Source organism: Epinephelus moara, chromosome 20 (assembly GCF_006386435.1).
Source record: "Epinephelus moara isolate mb chromosome 20, YSFRI_EMoa_1.0, whole genome shotgun sequence".
NCBI classification, from domain to species: Eukaryota; Metazoa; Chordata; class Actinopteri; order Perciformes; family Serranidae; genus Epinephelus; species Epinephelus moara.
The window spans coordinates 1,781,557-1,798,900 of NC_065525.1; the positions used below are offsets into that span (position 1 = coordinate 1,781,557).

At 43.0% G+C, this 17,344-nt stretch overlaps 1 protein-coding gene across 1 annotated transcript in view; it reads right to left on the minus strand.

The window, feature by feature from the left end:
- Nucleotides 1–17,344, minus strand: part of LOC126408049 (cytosolic carboxypeptidase 4) — a 663,851-nt gene that overhangs the window by 489,375 nt on the left and 157,132 nt on the right. The window contains exon 7 of the mRNA XM_050073404.1: nt 12,351–12,388. Within this exon, the coding sequence (XP_049929361.1) occupies nt 12,351–12,388 (38 nt within the window). The remainder of the gene's footprint in view (nt 1–12,350; nt 12,389–17,344) is intronic.

The following is a 17,344-nucleotide window of genomic DNA, read 5'->3' on the forward strand; positions in this document are numbered from 1 at the left end:
GAGGTTGAAAGTCGATGAGTTTTGAAGAGGATTTGAAGATTTTCCAATTTACTTCCGTTCACACTAATTAGACTGCCACCAGAGCGCCACCTATTGGCCGATTTGCACCGAATTTTGCACAAACCCTCATCGGGCCATGGAACACAATTAGCGAAAGTGTTGTGGTAATCCGACTGTATTTGCTCAAGATATGAAAGACTGTCTGTTTTGAAAACAATGTGCAGGAATTTGTTGTTTTATATTTTGGGTGTTTTTTGGACTATCAAAATTCTTTTAATAACTTTTTGTCAGGGGGGTGCACAGATGCTTCATGCAAAGTTTGGTGCAAATCAGTCAAATCGCCTAGGAGGTTTTCGAAATAGTAGGTTTGTCATTGTTCGCGATTTTGCAAATGGAAATTTAATGCAACAGTGGGTGTGTGTTACATCAAACAATTCAGCTGTATTCAGAGAACACTGAGTTATAAAGTTTCAAAACGTTCGACATGTTACATGGGAGTTGTGGGCCAAAAACGCTTTTGCATTGAAAATAGTGCCACCTGCTGGTCATTTTTGGTGTGCGAGTTACAGGAGCCAGTCTACACCACCCCTATCAATTTCATTTCCACAAGTGTTATGGTGTTGGCACAGTGCCAAATATTAAATTAGACTGGCACCACAGCGCCACCTAGTGGCAGATCGGTAACTCCTTTGTCTGATATCCTCAGGAGGGCATTGACAATAATTGTTCTTAGTTTCGTGTTAATCCGAGCAACTGATGTTGAGATATAAAATACTTCAATTTAAAGAGCGCCACCTGATGGTAATCGCCTGACATTTTGCATAGAGCCTCAGGGGCTCATGGGGAAGTAGTAAACCGAGTTTCATGTCATTAAGACACACCAATGTGGAGATATGCAACACTTCCTGTTTTGTACCAAATCTGCAGGAAGCTGCTATTTAATAATGTCAATATTCTTTGGAATATCAAAATTCTTTTAATAATGTTTTGTCAGGACAGTCCACAGATGCTGTGTGCAAAGTTTCGTGCAAATCGGTGAAATTGCCTAGGAGGAGTTCAAAAAAGTACGTTTTTCATTTGTCGCGATTTAGCGAATGGAAAGTTACCGCGAAAGTGGGCTTGGCTTACACCACACAATTCAGCGGAATTCAGAGAACATGTAAATAGAAGGTTTTAAAATGTGCGACATATTATGTGGGAGTTATTAGCCAAAAACGCTTTTGCATTGAAAATAGCACCACCTGCTGGTCATTTTTGGTGTGCGAGTTACAGGGGCCAGTCTATACCACCCTTATCAATTTTATTTCCATGAGTGTTATGGTGTTGGCACAGTGCCAAATATTAAATTAAACGGCCACCAGAGCGCCACCTAGTGGCGGATCGGTAAGTCCTTCGTCAGATATCCTCAGGAGGGCATTGACAATAATTATACCAAGTTTCGTGTTAATCCGCCAAACCGATGTTGAGATATAAAATACTTGATAATAATTTAAAGAGCGCCACCTTGAAGTCATCACCCGAAATTTTGAGCCTCAGGGTTTCATCAGGAAGTAGTAAACTGAGTTTCATGTCATTCGGACACACCAGTGTGGAGATATGCAACACTTCCTGTTTTGTACTAAATCTGCAGGAAGTTGCTATGTAATAACTTAAGTATTCTTTGGAATATCGAAATTCTTTTAATAAGTTTTTGTCAGGAGACTCCACAGATGCTTCGTGCAAAGTTTCGTGCAAATCGGTGAAATTGCCTGGGAGTTCGAAAAAGTAGGTTTGCAACATTTTACGAATTTGCGAAAAAAACGGTAGGCAGAAATGGGCGTGGCCTATATCACGAGATTCAGCACAATTGACTGAACGCGTGGATATAAGGTTTTTGAATGTGCCACAAAGTATATGGGAGTTATGACCCAAAACGCACTTTCCTTGATTATAGCGCCACCTAGTGGTGACCATGTGCAACCTCCCAAAAATATCGAATTTCAGATCCGGCCGGACGAATGTGGAAAATAAGAAGCATTTTGAAATTTGGGAAAGGGGCGAAATTGGGACACGAAATGTCGGAATAATAATAATAATAATAAACAGCGCGATTACAATAGGGTCCTACGGACGACTTCGTCGTCGCTCGGGCCCTAATAAACAGCACGATTCAATAGGGTCCTACGCGGACGACTTCGTCGTCGCTCGGGCCCTAATAAATCCTTGCATTTCAATAGGGTCCTCGCACCGCTAGGTGCTCCAGCCCTAATCATAATAATAATAATAATAAATCCTTGCATTTCAATAGGGTCCTTGCTCCGCTAGGTGCTCCGGCCCTAATAATAAACAGCGCGATTACAATAAGGTCCTCACGGACGACTTTGTCATCGCTCGGACCTAATAATAAACAGCGCAATTTCAATAGGGCCCTCTGGACGACTTGCAGTCGTTGTTCGGGCCTAATAATAATAATAAATAATAATAAACAGTGCGATTTCAATAGGGTCCTATGCAGACGACTTGCAGTCATCACTCGGGCCCTAATAAACTAGTAACAGGGACGCTTGTGGACGTAAACCATAAACACGGTGCAACAAGAAGTAAATTCTTCAGTGCAATACAGTCGCGAGTTTCTAACAGACTTTAGAAACCGCTGCAGAGATCTAATGCGACAACCGAGAAAGCTCAAGATGTTTAGCAAGCTTGCCCTGCTACATCAAGCTAGCTCTGAGATGACGGTGGTTTCGCCTGGAGCTGTCCCGACGGTGACAGGAAGCAGGAGCATGGGTAGCGCATCAAACCAGCTGTTCCCAGTGTCCTTCTGGCGAATGTTGGCTCGCTGGACACAAAAATGGATTACATCCGACTGTGGAGATCCACTCACCTAGGAGTGAGGGACTGCTACGTCCTTGTGTTCACTGAGACATGAATGAATGGTAACATATCAGACTCCGGTGTTGAGCTAACACTACATAGATCAGACAGGGAGACTGCATCATCTGGTAAGCTCTGGCAATTTACATAAACAATTCATGGTGCTGTGATGTGAAGAGGATCTCCCAGTTCTGCTCTCCATAATGGAGGAGGGGGAAGTACGCCTTTGGAGGGAGGTGGAGTTGCAGGAGGGGGGGGGGGGGGGGGCTTTGGAGGAAGGCAGGAGTTGTGGTTGTTCAAATTTTTTCTAAGTGCTGTGTGAAATGCAAGAAAGGTAAGAGTTCCTTTAAAGGCAATTTCCTGATGTTCGATTCAGACAAAACTGAAGTTACTGAACTTGGACCAAATCACCTCAGAAACTCTATCTAAAGACATAGTTTCTAGGACATAGGTTTCATAGGTGAAAGGAGGTTCCCACTTGATGACCCCAAAGACATGTTAGTTATCACTGCTCACTGGTCTGTATAGTTAAGCCTTGCCATAATAGCTTATCATAGGGCTTAGGAGGTTATTCACTGAGTGCTGATCCTTTCTCTAGAGCACAAACTTCTTGTGTTTATTTGAATTCAGAACTAGCCCAGCTAGTGACTGCTGTGAATAGGGCAGCTGACAACAAGGGAAAGACCATGTGACCGCTTGGAAAGACAGCTGACAGGAGGGAAAAGACCCCAAAGGTGCTGGCATGGGCCAGCAACCCATGGTAGCAGTGGTGAGGCCTAGCAGCCTTTCTACAACCAAAATTAGCTACAGCCAACATAGGGAAAATACCCCAAGAGTCAGCGAGAGCTGGGGTGGAAAATGACTCACAGGTGGATTACACGGTAACAGACATTGGAACGGACACGACCATGCATTGGATCTGTGACTCAGTGAAGGATAAGCACTCAGAGCAAGCCGAGCATATCTGTTTTGTGCAAGGCGTGGAGAAATAGATTCCAATCAGCTTCCATCTTGTGAAGATTGTCTCTACATGCATGCTTTATGAGGGATTTTTTTTTTTTTTTTTTTTTTTTTTTGATTCTACGTGCAAGTCAGGGGGAAGTGACTGACCATTGCAACTTCCACATCGCAATCAGCACAGCGCATGCGTGGCGTCACTGGTTTCCCCGTCACTTCGGTCCAGTAAAACACATCTTTTAATCCAGTTTCTCGCTTTTTTTTTTTTTTTTTTTTTTTTTAACGAACCACTTGCTCTCAGCTTTTATTGTATGTACTTTTTAACATGGACTAAGGTTTTAAGCCATCGGGCCTGTGGTTCGGAAGTCACCAGCCGAACCACATTAGCATGGCACCAACTTTTAAAAATCTTTTAATTGTGGGAGACCTACAACTCACTGACAAATTGGGGAAGGTCCCCTTGGACATTTCGGCCCCACGGCCGAGGGTAAATTTTAACTCGCCTCCGTGTGTTGATACTGTGTCCCAGGGGACAGATCTCCAGCACAGGCTGCAGGTGTGTTGGCGGTGTGTGAGTCCTGCCTCCCAACCTTGTCAAAACTGAGGGAGAGCATCTCCGGACTGCAGGCCGACCTCAAGGAGAGGGACAAGATCCTCCTGGATTTTACCACCGTCGCCATGACCCAGGCAAAACATATTGCTCACCTGATGGCATCCAGGCGCTGGTGACCGGAGCATGACGGCCACGAACAACACCACCCTACCGTGGACCACCGCGACTCCGACACCAGCATTAGCCGAGTCCCGCTGGCTGTGGCTCTCACCAGTCCAGAGGGCGCACCCTGGACCTGTTCATAACCTATGGCCTGTCCGTGGGTGTGTCCTCTATTGTGGATCTGGCTGTGTCTGACCACTTTTGTGTGTTTTTTAACATCACCAGTTTTAACCAACAGGAGGCTCCGGTGAGAACAGTGAGGAAACGCTACCTAACTTCTGAAGTGGCTGCAAATTTTATCCAGATTTTACAGAGCACTCCTGTAGAGAATTTCCCAGCACCCTGTGATTTTATTGTGGATAATTTTAACAACAAACTCAAGTCAACGCTGGACTCAGTGGCTCCACTTTCAATCAAAACAATTATAACAAAATCTACACCCCCGTGGAGAAACCAGGAAATCAAACAACTGAAAAGATACTGCAGGAGTGCTGAGAGGAGATGGAGAAAATCAAACCTAACAGTCCACTACGAAATATTACGTCAACATCTCAAAACCTACAATAACGCAGTCAAACAGGCAAGAATTTCCCACTTCGAAAAACTAATCTCTGACAATAAAAACAATCCCAAATTCCTCTTCTCCACAATTGATATTTTAACAAACAGTAATTTTAACAGATCGCCTAAGACAACAACCAATGCCATTTGTGAGGACTTTGCAGACCACTTCAGAAGTAAAATCAATGACATCAGATCCAGTCTTTTATCTCAACAGATTTTAACTGTCGACACACCTGGATCATTGCCTTTACCTGAAGAAACACTGGAGAGTTTTGCCCTGGTTGATGCGAGGACACTTGGTCGAGTTTTCTCCCAAGTAAAGCCCACAACCTGCCTTTTAGACCCAATTCCCACACCGTTTTTTAAAACATTTTATGGATTCTTTGAGGAACAGCTACTGTACATGGTGAATTGCTCTCTTCAGATAGGTGTCTTCCCGGCCTCCTTGAAAACGGCGGTGATGAAGCCCCTTCTGAAGAAGAGCAATTTGGACCCCAACATTTTTAATAATTATCGGCCTGTATCCAACTTATCATTTTTAAGCAAAATTTTAGAAAAACTGTTTTTTACCCAAGTAAATGATTTTTTAAATGCAAATAACACTTTAGAGAAGTATCAGTCTGGTTTTAGGATGAACCACAGTACCGAGACAGCCCTTTTAAAGATTTTAAATGACATCAGGTGCAATTTAGATAACCATAAACTCACAGTGTTGGTTTTACTGGATCTAACCGCCGCCTTCGATACAGTACACCATCAAATTACAAATCACATTTTATTAAATAGACTGAGGCACCTGGTCGGCCTCTCTGGTACTGTTTTTAACTGGTTCGTCTCTTACCTTACTGATCGACACTTCTTTGTAAGTATGGATACATGTTCCTCAGGAACCCATGAGATAAAGTTTGGGGTCCCCCAGGGGTCAATTTTAGGTCCAACTCTTTTTAATCTCTACATGCTTCCTCTGGGGGACGTCATCAGGAGGCACGGCATCAGCTTTCATAGTTATGCTGATGATACGCAACTGTACATCGCCGTGTCTCCTGATGACACAGGGCCAATTGATGCCCTTTTTAACTGCATTTTAGATATAAAGTCATGGATGGCAGCGAATTTCCTGCAGCTCAACCAGGACAAAACAGAGGTTTTAGTCATTGGTCCTGAAGGCCAGAGAGAGAAACTTTTACCAAAACTACAGGATTTTAAACCAACACAATCTGTAAAAAATCTGGGTGTGATTTTTGACTCTGAGCTCTGTTTTATTCCACATATTAAAAACATAACAAAGGCAGGTTTCTACCACCTTAAGAATATAGCCAGAGTCCGCCCGTTTCTCTCTCAGGCCAGCACGGAGGTGCTGATGCATGCTTTTATCTCCTGTAGGTTAGATTATTGTAATGCCCTGCTCTCTGGTCTTCCCAAAAAGAGTATCTCAAATCTACAATTATTACAGAATTCAGCTGCACAAGTGCTGACGAGGACCAGAGGGCGGGAGCACATTACACCAGTTTTAAAATCGCTGCATTGGTTGATTGATTTTAAGGTTCTTTTATTAGTTTTTAAATGTCTTAACGGTCTTGGGCCTTCTTATTTATCTGACCTGCTTTTACCATATCAACCCTCGCGGACCCTGAGGTCCTCCGGCACCGGCCCTTTATGACCAACCATAGAACAAGTCCGCCAGAGCATATCTTTACAATTTTACCTGCTGTACGGCCATTTTTTGGAGTATTTTAATATGCTATACATCAACACAACCCTTAAATCCCAAATTTTAATAATATGTTTGGACATATGTCCATACTAATGAAAGAAATTGCTAAAAAAAGTGCAATAAACCACTAAAAAAATGAAAATCGTTTTTGTTTTACACATATTTTTCTAAATACAGAAATATCATGGCTGTATCCCTCAAAATTGTAAATGTAAAAAAGTTGCACAAAATCCTTTCAAACCACATAAAATTTATTTTGAGTGTTTTCATAACTTAATTTTTGAGATACACTCATTTTTATAAATTTTGACAAAAACGAAAGTTAAATGCACATTGTGCACAATTAGCAAAAATACAACATGTACATAAAAATAAACTATTTACAATAGAACAACCAAAGTTCCAAGTTCAAAGTCAAACATTACTTTTCAATAGCACCAGCTGTGATAGGTCTTGTGACAGTTCCTGTCCACGATGAGCAATATTTTTGCTGCATTTTTATTGGTGTTGGCACAAGGTGTTTTGATGGCAGCCCGGTGAAAGTACATCCTGAACAGCTCAGATGGAGAGGGATTTTCCACATACTGTGATAGAGGTGGCTGCACAGCTGGCCTCCTTTTGGGCAGAAAATATGATAGGGAATGTGGCAAGATGTCAGGCTCCTTTTCGGTTCTCCAGCCAGCTGCACCTGGCGCTGTCTCTGACCTGGAGCCTCTGTTTGCTGGAGACCAACTCCTTCCTCCCCCTCTGCCTTCCTCTGGGGTGCAGGGCGAGGAGACCCCCACTTCCTCCTCCTCATCATCGTCAACTCTGCACACAGATGTTACACAGTGTGTTAGATGTGTTCAACATGAGAGTAATACAATAATGATGCTTTCAGTTGTGTTATATATTTTCTTTACTTTACTCTTACTCAAAAACAAACAATATTTCATGAATATATACATACATGTCATAGGAGGGATCTCTCCCTTGGATGAGGTCGGCTTCATCTCCACTGTAGGCAGAATCCGGACCAGATGAGTGGACTGAATCTTCATCCGACGCTGTAATTAGCTCGAAAGCTTCGCGCCAGGAGAAAAGCCGTTTCGCGCGTCCAGGTTGTTGCGGTTCCATAAATATATGTGTGCGAGTGTGTGGTGAGTGTCTGGTGGGTGTGTGTGTGTGGTGAGTATCTGTGTGTGTGTGTCTAAGTGTTGTTGTGAAAGAGTAAAATACAAAACGAGAGCGAGAGTGAGTGTGTGACTGCAAGCTGAGAGAAATATTTACTGCGGAAGAAAGAGAGGAATTTCCCGGGAAATGACGTCACTCCTTGTTGCCGCAAGACACGCAAGAAAATAACGTGACAGTTCATGCTCCCAACGTGATGACGTTTAGTCCAACATAGGAAGTGCTGTGAATACCCGCGATCAGGATTATAATGTTTTTGTTCTTAGCGCTTTTTACTGTTTTTCTACAAACCTGTCAGTGCAAGGAAACAGCACTCTGGGACATGATGAATGCATGGTAAGTTAGAGTAACTCCTCCAGTTTTAAATGCAAAAAGAATTATTGCTCTTATCTTATTTGGTTGCAATTCTACCGGCATTTAAAAATCAATGCCCCCGCCGGTATTAAAGGGTTAACCATACCACAAGTTAGGACTAAAACAAACGGGGAGGCGGTTAGTTTAGTTATTATGGCCCCCAATTGAGGAACAGCCTGCCGGAGAACCTCAGGGCTGCAGAGACTGTTGATGTTTTTAAAAAGAGGTTCAAGACTCATCTTTTTAATCAGGCTGTAGCCTGTGGACCGTGGGCCCTCTCAGTGTGGACGGCCCCCAGAGGTGGCTTTTTCCTTGCCTCGGGTCTCGGTGCTCGGCCATGTCTCTTTAGTGATAGCTAATGTGTGTGTGTGTGTGTGTGTGTGTGTGCATGCGTGTGTGTGTGCGTATGTGTATATTTATGTATCTCTATGTGGGGTGGGAGGGTTGGGTTTTCTCTTTTCTTTTTGCTTTCTGTTTTGGATCTTTGTTGTTTTTAACCTCTGTGAGGCACTTTGTGTTACTGTAGTATGAAAAGTGCCATATAAATAAAGTTGATTTGATTTGATTTGATGAGCAAACTATCAGGCTGCTATCTGGCGGAGGAGTCTGGAGTGCAATCCAAGTGTACCAAATCCAAAGGATCATGGATGGAAGATCCGTGATGGGGATCTGGCCATTGAGTGGATGCGAGGTACGCCTGCACCAGAGGCTGTTTTGGACCTACTATCATGCTCCTGTTCACGAACATGTAAACTTTCAGAATGGCCATGCCTGCAAAGTGGTCTACATTGCACAGATATGTGTGAACTACAAACCTGCAGCAACCAGGCAAATGAGCTGGAATGTATTCCGGAGCTGAATGATAGTGATGTGGACGATGAATGATGTGACAGAGTAAATGCTATACTATATAACGGCTCTAGATGGTCTAAATTCTAATTTGTGTTCCTAGCATTGACATTATCTCTCCCTCTGTTTTAAGGACTCACCAACCACAGCTCCTGTCTCTTCTCCACCTGATTCGAAGTCTGCCATTGCTGTCTCTCCATGCTCTCCCCTGACATTCAATTTCAGTATAGTAGCTCTATAATAGTGTTAGTTAGGATGAGGGCAGCAGGTGGCCCTCCTATTTTAGGACGGCCTACAATGGAGAAATAAGGCACCTCCTTCCCTCTGCTAGCCTGGGAGTCCACCTTAGGCAAGTGGCAGCACTCCCTTTGCCTCCTAGTTATGGGTCAAATAGCAACTGGGCAGCTCTGAGTGCTAGTAGGCCTACTGTGGGCTACAGTAACACTGAGTGTTAGCACAGTAACTGTGTAATCAATTTCCCCTCCTTGTGATTGTCTTCATTAACAAAACTGGTGCATATTTAAATAAAATATAGAAAATTTGTAATACAAAAAACATTTGTCTTAATATGAGTGATCAACTGGGCAAGTTACATGGGGATATCTATTAGTTAATTTTTCACCCTATTTGTTTTGCCTACACGGGTGTAAGTTTGTTTACAGAGTGATAACTATAATTAAGCTACTAGATAGGCAGGGCTATCATACCAAAATATAAACTAGAGACCTGTAGAGAGATAAAAATGCCAAAATTGTTTGGTCCCCGTGGGTGAGAGGGGCCTACCAAGTTGTGAAAATGATCCCTTTAGCCCCTGTACTAATAGGGCACCATTCTATTTGTCTGTTTGAAGTTCTGGCTGCACCAGTTACCTGTCAGGGGCTGGTGACATCAGATGGTCTGGTGAATAATCTAATAACCTACTTTTATGATAAGATGACATTCTTTGGCACATATAAATGCAATTTTGGGGTGATTGGCTTATTTACATTAATAATGGCAAACACATATATACATGCCTTTTGGTTTTGGTATTCCTTATTCCATGTCCGCCTATAATTCATGTGTGTTTAGGTGTATACATTTTTTAAGGTACTGATGAAATCTTTGCTGCATTGTGTGCAGCGATTGTCTGTGAACATTCAGTCCAACTTTGGTGACATTCTGATAATTATTTTTCCGAGATCCATGTGCTAGGCAGACACCGTCCCTTTTGGAGAAGCCTCAGTTTTGACTATTTTCAAATTTGGGAAGGACCCAAAGATCATCCAAATTTTTTTATTAAGCTACTAGATAAGCAGGTCTATCATACCAAAATGTAAACTAGAGACACAGAGGAAGTCAAAAATACCAAAATTGTTTGGTCTCTTTAAGTGATACCAATTTGTGAAAATTAGCCCCTTGGCCCCTGGACTAAATGTGATACAAATTGGACCTACAATTTAGTTGTCAGAAATGTGTTTTTCAAAAAATTCAAAATGGTGGAAAATCTAGTCGACAGACCTTGATGGTTCTTAAGCTTTTTCATAGAGCACATGTGGCTGAACATGTGTGTCAAATTTCAAGTCAAACCCAATGCAAGGGGCGGTACCTTTCAAAAATTGAAACTTTTTTGATTTACAGTATGTTTGTGGTGTGTCACATCCATTATATTACATTTTTGGCACCCTTTATTGGTTGATTTGAATGAAACTTTCAAGATATGTTACTGCCACATCTTTAGACATTTCCTGCAAGTTTTGTGATGATTGGCTGTTTGGTTGTAGAGTTACGTCTATTTATGTGCTGAGCCACGCCTCTAATAAAGTTAATTGATTGATCAATACCTTCAAAATGCAGTAAGATATCAACAAGCTTTACTAACTTTTGATAAGGTTGGTCCAGTGATGATTCAAAGAAATTTGGTACATATTGAATCTAGGATTTTGGAGGATGTGTCAAAGATGTGGTTTTGAAAAAAATCAAAATGGCGGAAAATTGTACCAGTGGAATTATGATGGTTCTTGTGTGCTTTTCATAGAGCATGTTGAGCTGCACTTGTGTGTCAAATTTCAAGTCAATCTGACCTACGGTGTGAGGGGTGTGGCCTTTCAACACATTATTGGGCCTTCATTATTGTGCCCCCATCTCGCTGAACGGTTTCAGGTTTCTTGAGCAGCATTTGCACACAACTTCTGTTGTGAAAATTTGTGTCTGTGATGTATCATCTCACAGCAATTTGCAAAAAAAAAAAAATTCTGAACAATAGGGTTTTAGCTCTTAGGGCTTGGACCTCTATAAATCACAACAGAAAACAGACAGAGACACAGAGACAGACACACAGACAGAAAGACACAGAGAGAGAGAGGAACAATGACACAGAAAGACAGATAGAGGCAGAGAGAGAGAGACAGACGGACAGACAGATGGATAGATGCACCAGTAAGAAACAGACAGAAAGTTATGGAGATCTCATCAGCCAATCAGCTGTATGTCTGTATCCGGGGCAGCAGAGACTGAGAAATACTAATTGAGAAAGACATAAAAGTCAAAATCTGTAAGTTATATTGCTATGATCTCTTTACTATCAGCATCTCAAGACTTTGCTTAAAATGTAGACATGTTTTTATCTGCATAAAATTAAAAATGACTGACAAATCAGTTTTAAAAGTCTCTATTTTGGGGTTTTGCTCAAGACTTGATAGATATAAATAGTAGAAAGAAGAAAAGATATGGACAGAATGTCCTGAAAAAGCTGAATATTTTGGTATTTGAATGGTTTCTGTCGCTGAAAATATGCAGAAGTACTACTGAACCGAAAAACGTATGGAAGATGAATAGAAAGAATATAAAAGCTTTGAATCTCATTAGTGTGAATGCTGAATCAACATCCACACAATAAAGATTTGGATCACAGTAGCATTCATACAAAGAGAATGTTCACATGTTGAAGAACATAGGTTTGGAATGCTTGTGACTTTCACATCCAACAAGAAAATTATCTCTGAAACACAGGCATTGCCCGTGTCCCTACTGGAGAAAGGGTTTGAGTAGTGTTGTGTAGTGATGATGATTATTATTATCATGATGATAATGATAGTGATGATGATGATGATGCTGATGATGATGATTATGATGTACACCCAGTATGATGGAAACCATCAGCTGTTGAATGATAAATGTTATGAGAAAACTTACTTGTGCACAGCAGAGCAGCAAAGGCATTAATGGCTGCCCTGGAAAATAAACAGACGGAGCAGTTAGTCTCGCAGACATTTGAACTTAAATACACTTTAATATGCAAATTGTACATGATACCCTCGTGTGACTGCACACAAATGAGAGAAAGATTATACCAAATCAGACCAAATTGATCTTATCATAGTCGGTCCGATGTGTGCATTTGCTGTAGCTCTGGTGGATCTGTCAGACAGTATCATTTATCATGTATTCTTGGACACAATATGCATGAGCATCCTTTAACATTTCAGCAATTGTGATTGCCCACTGATGAGCTTTCACCACACATGCAGTTACCACTTCGCCTCATCAGTGCCTTGGGGCAGACCATGCAGAAAGCGATGTTCAGCAGCCACCAACCTGCGAGACCCACCGGGACTACTCAAGTTTAGACGCCAACAATGGTGGGATCACTTCAAAAACTTTGATTTGGTGCTTTGCTGCCATGAGAGTGAGCATGAGCTTGAGATTCATGTCGTCAAGAACCCTGCTCCAACTGCTAACACTTCACTGCTGCCTTTTTTCGTTTGCAGACTCTTTGCTGGACTTCCTGCTGGCGGTGACAGTCCACTTTGCGGGCCATGATGGGTTGAGCAGGGAACTTCAGCAACAGTGACAGAGAGACACTGGAATATTTTGATATTTCAGCTGGGAGGGCAGCTAGCTATAGCTGCAAACAAAATAGGTGTGTGTGTTTGCTGGTTCCCTCTCAGCTTAATGCCCCCCTCACCATCTCAGAATGACATTTTGGACCCAAGCATCAGCCAAATTAATAATCTGATTCAAGACGTTGCTGCAGCAGGCTATGTGAGGTCTCGCGACAATAGGCTCCCATCATGGGTGGTTGAGACTCAAGTTCCCCTGATATTTGGGAGCCACTGCCATCATGGAAAGGCTTTCAGATCAATCTTATTTCAGCAACTAGAAGAGGAAAGATGGCAGTTGCCACCTGCCACTCACTCCCTGATAAGGTACGTAAGACTGTTTTCAAATGAGGTTTCATGGCTGCCTTGTGCCACATCCAGTATGGCTGCTTTGGTTGAAATATCTAACCTTTGTTGTGGCCACCATATCAAAATACATACACAATGTTCCCTGGGCATTCATGTCTATCTCTCCCCCTGACCTCTGTGGAATGCACTATGTCCATTCATGAACCCTTTGATGCCAGACGACTCATGTCACCCAATATATAGCAGCTCTGATTAACACAAAACAATTACACATGTTTTTAAGTCTCCCTCCTGATCTCCATGGGAGACAAGAGGATTAAACAAAGTGAGACGCCGTTAGCTGCTGGTCTGCAAGCGGTGTTGCATTAACAGACCTCACCACCGGTTCAAAACTTTCAGTGTCAGCCTCCCATTGGCCAGCCTTCCATTTATGGAAGATGTAACAGCGGAGATGGTCAAGACAATATATCACGGCTTTTTAGCTGTTGCCCCACAGCTAGCCCACATACGTGCCTTTTTTCCCCTCACCAGAGATGAGAGGAGAAGATGAGAAGAATTTAATGTGCTGTGTCCAGTCATGAGCAGTGAACTCTAAGTATATGCTGTCATAAGACACACATCACCCGATATGGCTGTTCTGATTATCAAATAAAAATAATACATGTCTATTTCTCCCTCACTGAGCTCCATGGGAAATGAAAGGGACTGAACACAGTGACACAATATCAGCTGCTGCCTCGTGTATGGGAACGCTGGTGGTGATGCATTCAGGGACCTCACCAACTGCTTGGACCTTTCCATGATGTGTGGCGGTGATGCTTTCAGGGATATAACCACTGGCTCAGCCCTTTCCATGTCAGCCCCCCATGGGCCAGCCTTCCATTTATGGAGGTTCTGGTGAGAAGGTTGGGACAGGATAGCCCCACAGCTGGTGGCTCATCTTCTGGACTTCTCCACTTTTCTTATGGAGAGTGGCAACTTAACTGCGCGTTGACAAAATGGGTTTGGGACATTGAAACTGGGCTAACTTCTTAGTTCTTCCACGTTCCATCCCTGTTAGAGCTTAGATCAGGCCCAAAAACTCCAGCCCGACCCGGCCCGAGCCCGTGCACGTTATGTCCGGGACCGGCCCGTCCCGTCCAATTGGCTGTAATTATGGGCCCGAACCTGACATTTTTTCAGTAAGTTGGCTGTTATAATTAAGAGTATTAAACCACAATTCTTGTTATTTGAATGACAGAAATATAGGATCTTAATGAATGGCGCAACACGGAAGCATGATTATGTAATAAAACAGGTGTTTATTTTAGGATCCAGGTGGTGAAGGGCTGTGCGCGCACAATGTTGCAACATTGGACGTGTGGAAAGGATGACGCAGTTATTCGGCAATTAAACCACCGTTTATTACTGAACAGTACAGGTTACTGTTGGCCGTAACCACACCAAAACAACCAACAAACAACAACTTAGCTGTAACTCCATCTGTGCACTCCTGCTCTCTCCTCCAGCTCGCTCATACACACACCAGCATGCGCACTCACACAGCCCTCCTCATCCCCGTCACACTCGCACCCCGCACCTCATTCAATCCCAAACATGCCATTAACTCACAGAACATTGACATTATAACAGAACATTTACTGCAGGGTCGCTACAATACATAGCCTAAAACATTATCAAATCATAGCTTTAAAAAAAAAAAAAAAAAAACGTCATATCTGACCGGCCCAGCCTGGGCCCATCAGAGGGAGGGGGGCTCCCGGCCCGACCCGGCTTGGGCTCGCGGGCCGGGTTGGGCTGGGCTCGGGCTCGGGCAGAGAATCTAAGCTCTAATCCCTGTCCATGGGCATCAGAGAGGTGGATCTATTGTCCCAGGATGAGATAGCTTACCTCTCAGCAGATATCCAGGATCTGTTATGGAAACAGGCCATGTCTGTTGTTCCAACTTATGTTAGACAGAAGGTGTTTTACTCCATGTAATTTCTGGTTCCCAAGAACCCTCAGACCCTCAGACCCATTTTGAATCTCCACATCCTTAACTGATGCATTGCTTGCAAGACATTCTGAATACTATACAGAGAGCAGTTCCTGGAGGTGGTAAAGCTGGCCAATTGGTTAACCAAATCAATTTAAAAGAGGCACACTCTTAGGTCTAGGTGGACCTGGAACACAGAAAATTCTTGTGTTTGGACATCCAGGGCTTAGCCCTATGAGTACAACAGAATTGGCTAATCCCTAGCATCCTGCACCTGCTGCCCTGTTGAGGATAGTACAGAACCTGTAGTTGTGGATCTCAGAGTGTTGTTGTCTCTGACAACCCCGAGTTGGTGAGCAAATCTGGATTCAGTTCAGAAAAGCGGAAGTGGACCTGCTCACCAGTCAACACACTGCCCGCTATGGTTTTCCCTGGCATAACAAGATGACCCACCCCTGAGGGTGGACGCATTTGTACATGTGCCATGGCCAAATAAGCTGCTTTACATCTTTCCACCCCTCTGTCTCATCCCTCCTCTGTTGGAGAGGGTTAGGGGCAGTTGTCAGTCATTCTGGTAGCTCCAGGTTACTACTTGGCGCTTCAGTGCATAGAAATGAACCTGGGTTAGCCTGGGCCCCCTACTTCTCTGCTGTAGCCACTTAGATTGTAAAGAAGAAGAAGAAGTAGGCGGGCTAGTGTGAGTGGGAGAGGAGATGGCAGTGTGAGTGCAAGCACCGTGAATCAACGAGATCCAACTTGGCGGCGCCCTGTTACTGAATGAACAGAGCAAACACATAAACTTAAAAGGATATACAAAAGATTGAAACACTTCCTGAATCAAACTACATTCACCGTTCATCTGTCACCACCAACCCGGACCAATACATCTCTACAGTGGAGGACATAACGGAACTTGAAGCATTCATCGACTACTACTACTACTACAACCGACAGATCAACATGGATCCAGACTCAGCCAAACCCAGCATCAAAAAACGAAAGACTCTTCAACGGACACAGACGATCTACAAACCACCGAAGTTGAGGTTAGTGTACTAGCAAGCATAAACAAAAAACTGGACTTATTAGTATCACTACACAAAGAGATTAAAGACATACGCAATAACCTGGATTTTGCCCACCACAACATCGTCACACTACAAAACTCCAACCAGGACTTACAAACTACTGTTAAAACCCTTGACAAACAAATACATGCCATCTCCAAAGAAAACAAGATTCTGAAAGAAACTATGTTGGATTTACAAACCCGTTCCATGTGCGACAATCTCATCTTCTCTGGCATCTCCGAACAAACACCCGACAACCCAGAAAACCTCATAAAAAACTGAAAATCCCCCCGACACTGTACAAAACATCACATTCCACAGAGTACACCGCCTCGGTAAACCATCAACCAAAGGACCCCGGCCCATCATCACAAAATTCGAACACTTCAAACAAAAAGAACTGGTCAGAAGCAGAGAAAGGGAACTCAAAGGAACATCATTTGGACTCAACGAACAATATCCACATGAAATAAACGAACGCCGGAAAGTACTGTACCCCATTCACAAAGAAAACAGACAAAACAACACACACGCATGAATCAGAGTGGACAAATTCTATATCGACAGACAATTATTTCACAAGTCCAAAGTCACGCCATGGCTCTTTTGAACAAACCGCAATAGACCCATACCTCTAACTGTAACAACCCTGATTATCCAACCACAAGCCTCACTCCCAACATTGCTCCTCTGTAAAAAGGAAACCGCCTGCGTTACCCTACAGAGGAGTTAAAATCTACCTCTCTGTCGTATTTTTTTGTGTTTATGTTGTTTACATGCTATGTTGATGTCACCACTCACTGTTATGTCTAGTTCTGTGTTTAGTCATTTATGTTACATGTACAGACAGCAGAGATGGGACCAAGTCACACATGTGCAAGTCTCAAGTAAGTCTCAAGTCTTAACCTTCAACTCTCAAGTAAGTCCCAAGTCATTTTTTCTTGGGCAAGTCAA